At 42.7% G+C, this 12,643-nt stretch overlaps 1 protein-coding gene across 1 annotated transcript in view; it reads left to right on the top strand.

Moving 5' to 3' along the window:
• The first annotated feature begins 877 nt into the window (after positions 1–877).
• Positions 878–12,643, top strand: part of LOC112455650 (serine/threonine-protein kinase minibrain) — a 58,011-nt gene continuing 46,245 nt past the window's right edge. Inside the window, exon 1 of the mRNA XM_025017694.1 lies at positions 878–1,686. Within this exon, the coding sequence (XP_024873462.1) occupies positions 1,545–1,686 (142 nt within the window). The 5' untranslated portion in view covers positions 878–1,544. The remainder of the gene's footprint in view (positions 1,687–12,643) is intronic.

The raw sequence follows: 12,643 nt of genomic DNA, 5'->3' as shown, positions 1-12,643 counted from the left end.
ACTTGAAACCGATGAACTTTGTTGCATTAGGGAATTAGTTGCCACTCTCGCGGGGTTACGGGGAGGGGAGAGGGGGATTCTCTCTCGACGATGGTATATAACATATATACGCGGAGGGCGCAAAACGTACTTCAATATCGCGTGACAATGGGCCGTTTCGCTATTTTTTGGATTGTTAATTTATGATGGCGCGTCTCCCCGTCCTTGTACTGTGCGCCACGGCGTTTAGATAGGACGTCTCGATATTTATGTATTCGGATTTTAGAAATCCGAGGCAGTCCAAGATTAAATCCGCGAAATCTGCTTCGATTTTTCATACGCGTGTGCATACACGCGTGCACGTATATACATCTAATTTTATTTGAATATGTAATGCGTTATAATCGGGTTTAGTTGCTAGAATTCTCGTTGCCGAAGCTAAGATTTCGATCGAACTAGTAGCGCGATATATCTAATACGAATGCAAAATATGCGGCGATAACATGCTTGAAATTCCAAGCGCAAATTGCCCGCAACTGACGTATTAACGTTTTATATATTTTTGATTTCAGGTATCGTCGTCGCGTTGTCCCGCCGCCGGTGAAGCATGGATGCTGACGGCCACGCGAAGTGAACGGGCCCTCTCGTTCTCCTTACTCCCTCCCTTTCGAAATACGCACCTGCTGACAAACAGAAAACGAAGGCTGAACCCTCTGACTATACATATATTTAGGAAAAGGAAGAAGAAAGGAAAGTGCAACAGATCACCGCCAAAAGCTAGTAAAATTTTAGTCAAAGCGTGAAAGAAAGAGAAAGAGAGCGTGCAAGAGATAAAAAAAAATATATATATATACATACAATATACATATATGTATATATATAGAAAGAGAAAAAGAGAACGAGAGAAGCACAAGAGAGAAAGATATATATACATATACTTATATAAATATATATATAAATATATAAATAAAAGGAAGGCAAGAGAGAGTGATTCGCGAGCGTGTAAATAAGAGCTATTTTTCGTATGAGAGCGAGAAAAACGCGCCCTGGCCGGAGAGAAGCGAGAAACGACACGTTCGAGAGCATCTTCGGACGAGGAAAGATTTAAGGTGCTCCTCCTGAAGAAGCCGTATCGTCAGGTGAAGGATAAGAAGAAGGAGAGGAAGAAGACGCGACGATCACAGTGGCGGCAGAAGAGAGCGAAAGGATACCGTCGCGTCACGGTTGTTTGGACGTTGTTTCGATGTTCTCCAGTCCGGATCGCCGGTGTTTCTCTCCCCTACAGAGGAATAGCCCCTCTCGCGGAGACTGATCGGGCTGATATTTCCTGAAAGGAATCGCGGTGAAGAAGGCGAACGAGTGTCGAAGGGGTAAAACGAAAGGTGAAAGAAAAAAATAGAAGAGGAGGAAGGAAAGTGAGGGAGAAAGGGAAAGAGAGCGCGCAAGGAGAGGAAAGAAATATAGAGAGGGATCGTGCGGCATCGAGAGGGCCGGCTCCATGTTGTGAGCGTCTGAGGACTGCCGAGGGCAGCAGCGAAAGGGCGGAGTAGGGTGCCGCCGCCGTTATGGAGTACGATGGCGGGGGCGGTGGGGCACGCGGGGGTGTCCAGCCACCCTCCGCGGGGGCGAGGGGCACCGACACTACCGACGCTGGGTGGCACAAACACGAACAAATGATGCTCATGGAGTCCAGGCACAAGCAACAATGTGAGTAAAACGCACTTCTGAGTCATTCTACCCTTTCTCACCCCCCCTCCTCCATTCCCCACCTCGCGGTTGATGATGCACGTGCGGGCTCGGACGGTATAGCGGGAATTTTCGGAACGGATTGCCGGTTTAAGAGCGTGGGGAGGCGGGTTATTTCGCGGTCTACATTGATCGAGAGCTTCCGTCTGGAATGTATGATGCCGAAGAAAGGGACTTTGTCGATCTAGGAAAAGCTTGATGTCAAGAACAACGTAACTTTTCGGAGAAATAATTTAGCAACATAGTTAATCGACTTGGCAAAAAGAAAAAACTATTGCGTTTGAAACCTAATTATCAATGTTATTCATTAATAATACTAAGGACAACGAGACAATTGATCAGACTAATCTAAATCTGTATCGTCATATATTCATGAGATCACAGCTGAGTAACAACTGGCTATTTCTTGCCGATTTGTCAACGAACATACAGTTTTAAGTTGTTACAAGAAAGTAATAATACTCAATTCTTCTTATAAGACTAAAAGTTACAAATTATTTTCAAATTACTTTCGAAATGTTGTCCATTTGGTTGAGACCAGCGCTCTCGGTTTTTTCGTACAGACATCATCAATTTTGTCGGAGCTGTAATCCGTGTGATTAATAGCTAGGAGAAATATATTTCGAGGGGTATATCAATGAAATCTCGAATATTGCCGAATTTTTGTCAGGTTGTCGTATTTGTACTTAATCAGGGATGAAGAGACGATAATTTGACGTGCTCTGATAGAGACCGCTAGGCTCGAAATTATATTTTTTTAACACCATTTTATACTGCGTATAGCGCGTTGACAATAATATCGAAAAGACAATATTATCGGTGTAAACGATTTATCTGTGTATTTCTATATATTATAATAATAGTAACGCAAACTATTTCAGTCTTAAGTAGGAATAGAAGCAATATCTATTAGAGAGCGAAACCAGTATTTGATATATCTATTTCCGTTCAGTGTATAAGAGACAGAGAAGAGGAAGAGAGAAAGCACGTGTCTCTCTATCTTTTTTTAATCCCTGACCTTCGACACGTTTGTATATACGCGTTATAAAACATCGACGGCCGAGCGTTACGAGGAAAAAATGCGAACGGTGTAACTGTAAGTTACGGCGCGCCGGCCTTTGACAACTGACGTTTACGTCTGGTTAAACTGTCGTTTTTTTCCGTCAGTTTCGTGCCTTCGGATGCAATACGTTACTGCGGGATATCCCGATAACATCTCTCGGTACGTTGCTGTTTTCCTTAACACGACTACTCCATAAACCGTGTTCGTGTATAAACATCAGTGCACTATAAAGATGTTAATTCCATAAACGTTAGTCACCTTAAAAAATTCTTCCTTTTCTTTTATTCGGATTCTAAAAGAGATTCTTCTGGTGTCTTCGAAAGACGCTAGAAGTCATTATCATGTGTGATGAAACGGAAGTTACCAATTGCGCGGTTTGTTCGCAACGGAACGCGCATCTCTTGCCGGAAGTTATCTTCTTTTCTGCAAGTCGCGCTCTTGCTCCGCACGTTTGTCGAGCAAGGCAAGAACGATACCATAAACCCGCGTCCAGTTGTAACGTGTGTGCTGGCGAATTGAACGACGTAGGCGAACGCGCGCGTATCTCGACTATTCGGGGGGGTAATGTATATCGTACATTCGCCGAATACGAGGGCTTTCATTCACCGTTGTTAGGTGAAAAGAGAATAGAGCGCGGCACGCCGATTTCATCCTCCCCTCCCACTACACTCCCTTTCCCTCCGGTAGCGTTGTCCGATAATGAGACGCGCGTAACGAGTCGACGGCGGAAGGAAACTGCACGATGCCGCAATTGCGGACGACGTCCGCATTTAGCTTGGCAATATGATTCGATTAACGACCGCGCTACCATCCCGTGCTGCGTGCTGCCGTCCGACGTCGCCGCCGGATAATAAACGCTGCTCTTTCCCGCGTCGGTCGCGAGTGCGAGATGTTAATTGGTGTCGGTGATCCGAGTACCGCAACGCACACACGCGGAGAGATAAAAAATCTTATCGAGGAGTCGCGTGTCAATCGTGCTTGCGCGGGCTGTGTTAGTTCGTAGTTTCTTTCGTAGTTTCTTTCAACTATACGGATTGTCGTTTTTTTTTTATTTACTCGGGATTTCCCGATCGATTTTCCTAACGGAAACGTCGGGAGACGAATAGTCCTCGGATTAGAAGCGATTGAAAGTGAAGGACTTTCGGAAGATTAAACTCCCGAGGTGCAAACGGATAATAAAAGCCTTCTTCTTCATTTAATTTCAAGCGCGAACTTTGCTTCAGCGGAATTTTACTTTGCGGCGTGCTTATCAAGATAATTAATAATTAAGACTGAGGAGAGATAGCGAAGAGGAATCTGCGAGGTAAGGACGGCATGATCGATATAGTCCTGTACAATTCGAAATAAAGCTTCCATTTTATATTTTATTACTATTTGAAAGGACATTGTGCAGAATAACGTCCCGAATAAGTTCCTATTACATAACTAGGCAAACCGAGATCATTTCTTTTAAGCCGAGAAATTTATGTTTTTTTAAACGAAAAATATTAGAGTGGTTATATATATGATATAATCTTTATTTATCTCAACATTAGCTGTTTTTAGAAGGCACGTTTGCATTTAGAGCATAAAGCAATTCATCATTTAATAAACTCTTCCGTAGAAATTAAACGTACGTTAAACGTTAAAGAATATACTAAGATAGATGAAAAAAAAATCGGGTCAGCATCTCTTGATCAGGTGGCTGTATTTAGGCATCTAAATGGATACGTAACATTATACTTCACCCCGTAAAATGTTCATCCCTCATAAATACATTTCTCGACCAATCGTAGGACTTGCGTTCGTGAAAATTCGTGAGGGGAGTCTATAATCGACGGGAAACGAATAACCCCTTTATCCGGCGGCGTTGCACGTAAGATTACCAAACCGGCGATTACCGGCGTGATCGATCGTCCATTATCTTTTACAATTAATCGCTCTTCCCCGTCGGAGTCCGAAGGGCGTCGATGTTTAACTCGGCGCGGTCGATCCCGATGCAAAAAAGTGGCCTCGCTCGCGGTCTGTCGACATCGGGAAATCGTTGATTAACGCGATAATGAGTCCGGGCTTCAATTCCGGCGACGTTGTTACGAGTAGGCCAACTGAAATCCTCGACCTACTCGCGTGGGGAAGAACTTCTGCTTTTCGAGATACTCTACACGCAGTTTGCGTATGTGCTCGCAACAATTTCGAATTTGCGAAAGTATAATAGCTGAATAGATCGCAAGTATATAGGATTCACGATAAAGTCGGATAATTATTAAAAGTTTACATCGTGAAACTTTAGATTTTGTGAACGTGTACATTTGAATATTCCTGTAATACTTAAAATAATTTATATAATTGAAAGATATTATTACCGTTACGGAAAAATAGATATCTCATAGATATAAATGTCATAACGTAACATACGTACACATAAACAGGATCTATCTCTGTATCTTTTGCGAGATAAAAGAAAAATAAAGCACGTACCGTTTCTACGAGCAAAGATCTCATAGATCGCATTGTCTTTAAATGCTACAAGCCTCGTTCTGTTTACCGGACGATAACGTTTTATTCGCGATGCGATCTTTTGTAGTATCTCAGACCGCCTTATTTGTCGTCACAGTCGGGCTGTTCCGGGCGAGGTGCGACTGAGAGTTCTATCTCGCAGATCGTGAGAACGGAGTCTGAAATCCTTCGCGCGCGCGTTTCAGCTGGCTGACGATCACAGCTCTCGAAACTACCGCTATTGATCGTCGCTCCAAAATACTCTTTCGTCGTGAATCATTGAACGCTGCTGATCGACGTGTCTTCTCTCTTTCTCTCTCTCGCTTTCGCCTTCTCCCGCCGGATGCGTGCAAGAAAGAAAACGCGTGAAAAAAGGCGATAGAAGAAGAAAAAAAAGACAGACGAAGAAGGAAGCGAGAGTAGCAGGGAGGAGGCGGTATGTGACGTATTTTTAAACGGAGGCAGGCACCCGCGACCTGCTATACTAGGCTCGAGTTGTCTTGTGACGATGACGAGAACAGCAGTGCGTGGTCACGTTCTGTTTCTCTCGCATGGCAAAAAACAATTGTCTGCCATTCGATTTAGAGGAGAAACGAACGTACATACATTTCATCTTCTTTTCCCTCTCTATTCTTCCGTTTTTTTTTTCATTTTTTAGATTTTAGAATCAGCGGGATACAGATGAGTCAGAATTTTCCGTAATTCTAGTATCAAAATTTATACTCGTGGAATTCATATTGCGACGACTGTATAATGTTTAAATTTTGTTGATTGCTCGTGTAGAAATTTTAGAAATTTTATTATTACAATTTTTCGTAAGGTAAGAATTTAGCGCAAAGAGGGACAAAATATCGTTTCTTTATCGGGAAGGTATAATAGACTTTACGATTTCTCGCCGCGAGACACGACGATCGCGTCACGTCGTCTGCATCGAGACGAGATTGGCAGTGCGAATAGCCAGTGTACTTTAGAACGTCGCGACACGGCCAGTTTTTGGACCGATGCCTGATCAGCGACTCTCGGACAATTTGAAGACTTCGACCGGCCGGCTACCGAATGACGTATATATGTATTTTCGACTCGGCATCTTCTTGCCTCGCGCCCCACGTACACCACCACTACCCTTCTGGACCGATATCGACAGACGTTGACCTTTCGAGAAAAAGGGAAGAGAGAAAAGAGAAGCAAGAATAATGAGAGAGAGAAAGCATAGCAGAGTTTCCGTTGTTTTTAGTTAACAACAAATAATTAGAATTGAAAGACTAAAACACATGTTATCTGTGAATTTAATTCATCACCTAACCACATATGTGGACAAGCGAGCAAAAAATATATACTAGATTATTTTTTATGGGTACATAAAAAAAAATTCGACAAATAAAAGTCGAGCCGACGCGCGACGAGAGAATTGCAAAAGTAACGCTTCTCCAAACATGTCAAATCCGGAAAAAACGAATTTCGAGTTACGGTGTCGCGATGGGAAATCGATCTCGCGCGATCTTTAGATACTTATATGACAAAGCGGTTTCATTTTCAAATTCACGTTTACGCGAGGAAAATCGGAAAAGTGGATGACGCGGCCGAGATAGGGAAAGACAATAGATTGATTGCGGATCGAGCGGAATGAAATTGTCGATCCGGACGCGATGTAACCCTTGATATATGAAGCAATCTCGCGATTCTAATCGATCAGGGAGGGAAAAAAAAATACCAATGCCCGTCCTACATACGGAAGGACTCGAGAAAATAATCGCGATTCCAATAGCGTAACCAGATGGGAAACCCATCCGGTGCTCGCTACGCTAAGTGCATCCCTCCCCCTCCCACCTTCCACCTCCCGCCGTTCTACTTCAATCTTACTCATTTGTAGAAGCGAGAACCCGACATAATTTAATCATCATTATCTGAAATTCCTCTCTTTTCCAACGAGAGAATTACGACGGTCAATATATTCATGTAGGTTTAGTTGCACGAGTGTATAACCGGAAATCGGTAAAATCCGATTCAATGTTCGACGTCGCGAATCGAAGTTAGCGCGTACCCAAGACGCGCGAGAGCCTCGATAAACAATTATCCTCGTCAATTTGCGAAGCGATTGCGAATGCGGGGCGAACGTACGAGATGCGCGAACGAAGAACGTCGAGCCTTCTCCGTCTCTGCGCGCGTCAAGAACCGATCGAGCTTCGATCTCTGCTCTCGTCTCTCCGAGTTTCCCCGTTAATCCCGGCGCGCCGGTTATTATCACGCCTCGTGTATTTACGGTGCCCCGTGCAGATAATATCGGCGGTGCCCCCTCGTCCGCTCGGCGCGTTTCATTGTTACCAGCGGCTGCGACTGCGACTGCGGCTGCGGCTGCGGTTGGCTTTGTACCGCCTCTTGTCGTATAACTCTTCGCCGGTACTCTTCTCCCGGTCGGAAAGTACGAGATACAGCGAGCGCGGTCGCGACCCGAGGCGGCCTCAATTAACAGTTGCCATTCGTGCGTGCGCGCGCGCGCGCGTCCAAACTTTACGCACGGTAGACAGGGACGGAGTGGCGGTATTTATCGCGCGTAATGAAGCGCGAGAAGATCGTTAACGTCAAAGTTGGGAAAGATAGTTATCGAATAACTGATAACCGCCCTTCCTCCCACGCATCTCCTCTCCCGCGCTTTTTTTCCGCGGGCCGCGAAAGAAACAATGGTGATGGTGACGTAAAATTTGCCGCATTAAGCAACATCGTACTATGTGTGGCTTATATATGTGTAAATCCAATTTCTTTTTTCTTAATATGAGAAATATTTGTAAGAGAATTTTGAAAACAGGTGAAATGTTTGCAAATTTTTATTTCGATCGACGAGAAGGATGAAACAACGATCCGTGCTTTCCGCAACCTTGTATAATAAAATCGCAGCGACCGCAACGTAATCACCGAATCGGCTTCGCAATCGCTCCGTGCGTGATTTTCTTTTGACAAAGGAGAAAAAAAGAAGTGAGTGAAAGGGATTTTCCTCTGACCGACGTCGGTCGCTGAGGGCCGACCTTTTCCACCTAGCAGTTCGTGAGAACCCACCTCATTTTTTTCTACCCATTTCCTTCATCGTATGAGCGAGGATGTCGCATGTGCGCAAACCATGCGTGATTTACGACACGTTCCGCTTGAGATTTAATCCGTCGCGCTCTTGTGTCGAAATGAAATCGGTGTAATTAATTGCGACTCTTTTTGTATCTTTTTCTTTTGTTAAATAGTTGAATTGTAACTACGACATTGGTCGCGTTCAGCAGACCAAGCCGCTGAGTAACAGTCGAACGTGATTGGCTCTTACTTTTAGAACCAACAAATCAACACAGAGTGTTGATAAGACGAACTCAACAGTTGTGCAACAGTTGTGTTTGCTGAACGCGCCCATTGATTATAATTGATTAATTGATCAATTAGTTTCACTTTCCCCAATTCTACAAAATTCTCCGATTTTCCCTTTGCGTTAGATATATTTAATTGAAATTGCGATCCTTTATGTTATTCAAAATTAAATGACACGGAATGAGCGCAAGTTGATACCGCTGCTGTGTTTAACCGTGTCTCTCTCTACGCGTCGCGTGGGATTCGTGGAAACCAACACGTCGGGCGATAATGCTCCTCGCTATTCTTTTCACCCTCTTTCTAATCCTGCGTATAGTGTTGGCGCAGCTTCTTCGCCGTCCGCATTTCTCTGTCTCTCTCTTTCTCTCGTCCCTCTCTCGATTTCCCGATACTGACCTCTCCAATTTTCAAATTACGCTGCCTTCAGCAAGGTTGCGGCCGACAGAAGGGAGGGAGGCTTCAAATTGTCCGTACATCCACCCCTATATCGCGCCACCGGATTTTACCCCTCCACACTCGCGCGCGCTCACACTCGGGCAACAACATACGCACACGTATCCACGCACACAAATTTGCTATCTTTACGAGCACATAGGTATACATTCTCATCGGTTGCTGTACATACAAGCTACCTAGAATCTAGAACAAACCACCCTTCATCTACGGATCAATTTCAAGTTGATCTCTGAACAAGAAATGAATGAAGTCGTCATTTGTCGTACGCTATTTTTAACATTAACGTTTGTTCTTTTGCAACAAATTACATCAGGCGATTGACTTTGAAATTAAGAATAAAGTTTAGATATCTGTTTGTGTGAAGTTTGGTTCTCAAGAGAGCTTTCAATTTTTAACCGCTATTGAGAATTAGAATCTTGACTCTCGATTTTTTTTATTAACGAGAAAATTTCAAAGGAATTAACTCGAAAGAACGAAGAAATTATTTATCCGAAATATTTGTTCCTATTTTAACAACACAGACCTCTTATTCGGGCTAAATGTTATGATATTTTCAATTAGGAATACACTTTACCTGTGTTCAGAAAGCTGTAAACAAACTTGTGAAAGCTATTAAGAAGCTGTTAAAAAGCTATTAAAAAACGAGAATCATAGTACTTCTATCGCACATTTAATCGTCGATACTAAATGCTTGGTCACTTTGCAACCCCTGCTGGGATTAAAACCGCTCGAAATGAGAGAAGTCATATAAACGTCGATTCGGTGTGGAACTCCTACAAAGTTGCGACTCTCACTGAAAGCTGGATATTTAACCGTTGAGCGCGCAATTTTCTTCTCGCGTCCGTTTAATCGAAATGTTTTTATACCCCCTTAAGTTTTGCAAAGCGAACGTGATAATGAAGCAGTTCTCTTATTAACTAAAATATAAGTCCCGTTTAAAAAAATACAGAAAATTTATGCAAAAATAAGGAGAAAGAAGAGGATAAAATATTTTTATAATATTCGTTTTACTATAATGTTCAATATTTTTTAACATTAGTTTGGGACACGAATGTGAAAATATATGAGAAACGACAGCAAACGATACTTCTAAAGCTTTTAATTACTGATTACTATTGTTTGTTTCTTTGATTTTTATCTTTTTTACATTTACAACTCTTTAATATCTTTTTTAAGAGATCTTAATGAGATTGTTTTACAATATTGCTAAGCAGTACCGATAATGCTTGATAGTAGTAATAACCAATACACTGTATTGGTCGATGTGTCCATTTAATTTCCGGTGTATCTCTATTCTTCTTAATAGAACCGTCATAACTTCGTAATTCTGAATCGATTCTATGCTCGTGTGACCTTCTCGGCTTAGAATCACTTGAACCAGACATATGTTTCTGAAATCAGGCGTTTCTTTCCCTCTTCTGCCACATGCTGCACACGAGCATACGAAGATATCTTTATAACGCTTGTCAGTACTTAATCCTCGTAGACGCCGATCGGTACACATGTTCGCCGCCAAAATCATGGTTTAAATCACTTATGCCTATTAGTCACTACTCTATCGGTCGCCGTTTGTCGTCTTCGAATCTGTGAACTCGTAATCGAGAAACTTTTGTGCATATATATTTTATTTATACAGGGAATACCCCTTTCGGCGCCTGAGTTCTTTCGATCGCGCATCAGTATACTCGGTTTTCTACTCGATACTTCAGCTAACGTCGAGGAGTCTACGGTACCGAGTCGCCGAAAAGATTTCGTACCGAGAGCAAAGTATCGATACTGCGAACAATAGCGGTGCAAGTCGTGCGAGCGCAACAACTCGGATAGATATCGGGCCGAGGCCGATGTGCGTGCGTACCGTGCATATATACGTGTGCGTCGTGTGCGCCGTTCTTGGATCTCGTGTTTCCTGTTGCGCTCTCCGTCTGTCTCGTCGATGCGGTACATTCATCGTTCCCTCTTTCTAACCGCGTCTCGCGTTACGCGGCAACGAACACGAGGGGGCGGCTGGGGTGGGAGAGAGAGAGGGTGATCTCTGCGAGTTAACGTGTCTATCGGCTTACGTGGCAGCGTTTCCGAATAATACCCGTCGCGGCACTCGCGAACCGACTAATGGATTTATCATCGCGCGAGATTTACTGGCCTGCGCGCAGCGCACGGGGAGCACTCGACCTTCGAATGTGTAAGAGGGGTGTCTTCCGGTATTATTCATTTTTAATGTATCCGCGATATATCTGCGATTGAATTTTTCCTTTTTCTCTTTCTCGAGGTGATATTTAGAGATACCTTAAGACTATCTTTCATGGCATTTAAATTTTTTGTGAACTTTTATTAGAAAGTTTCTAATGTAAGCAGAATCCAATTTATAAAGAATATTATACTTCATTTCAATCTCAATTGAGATAAAACATTTCGCGTATAAGGAGCAATCAGTTTAATTACGAAAAATCCTCACTTTCACGATTTTTCTATGAGATTTTTAAGGTCGCGCGATCTTCCAAGTACAACGAATAATCAATAAATAAATTTCATCTTTGGTCATGCGATGATTGTTTCTTTCCAGATCGCTTTAAAAGATTGATGTTACTTTACCACGATAATTGATACCAATAACCAGTGTACGCTTGTCGGAATGCAACTGCGTCGGACAACATACGAGCGATAAGGCTGAACGTTATTATGGTTACGGGTGCAATTACTTCTGGGTAGACGTCCGATATTTAACCGAGATGTAGCTGCCCGTAGATTCCCGCGCCATTGTGCATGCGAAATGTTAGAGAGATACTCGTTCCGCGTCGTGACTCGTCACAAAAGGAAGGAATAAAGAAAAGGAGAGAGAGGAAAAAAGCACGCGAGTTGCGGCGTCTCGCGATACACGGATTCGACGACGATGACGATGAGGAGGGAATAAAGGCAAGTTTTCGCGGGATTTTTGTCGGGGAACGCCTGATGAAAATATTAAACGACTTCTCGCGGATAAGCTGCGAATTCTCGCGAATTCCCATTATAGTTTGGTGGATCGAAATGATGCTACAGCGAATGCGAAATGTAAAAAGTGAAGTTTTATTTTTTTCTCTCTCCTTCGCCTCCCCCCTCTCTCTCTCTCTCTTTCCAGCGCGTTTGTTTAGTTTATCCGTTCATTATAGATATATCGATAAACCTAAAAGCACATGCAGAGTACGGTTTCAAATAAAGAGAAAAATTTAAATTTAATTTAATTAAATACCACGGCATTAAAAGTATTATTTCAAAAATTTAATTTTCAGCATTAATAATTTAAAATATAATATTAAATCTAGGATATCTTATGAAATAAAAATGATATTAAAGTCAACTTGAGCTTTAGTCTGATCATCTTTTTGATATCTGGAGAAACGTAATAATTTCAACTATTCAAATCTTTGAATAGCCTTCACGAAGTTGTTGAAGTTGTCTTTTGCATAGATAAGTGAATTTTTTTAAATCGCGCACTTGCGTTTTTACGTTCTTTAGCGAATTCTTTCCTAAAGGACGTAACTTCCTTCCTAAAACCGTGGACTTATCTTTTCGTGCTGGCAAGCGTCGATTGGGGACCGCTCGAAGGTG

The sequence above is a fragment of the Temnothorax curvispinosus genome, unplaced genomic scaffold, assembly GCF_003070985.1.
Source record: "Temnothorax curvispinosus isolate PA1 unplaced genomic scaffold, ASM307098v1 QBEX01006316.1, whole genome shotgun sequence".
In the NCBI taxonomy this organism is placed as follows: domain Eukaryota; kingdom Metazoa; phylum Arthropoda; class Insecta; order Hymenoptera; family Formicidae; genus Temnothorax; species Temnothorax curvispinosus.
This window is presented reverse-complemented; position numbering and strand designations above follow the sequence as displayed.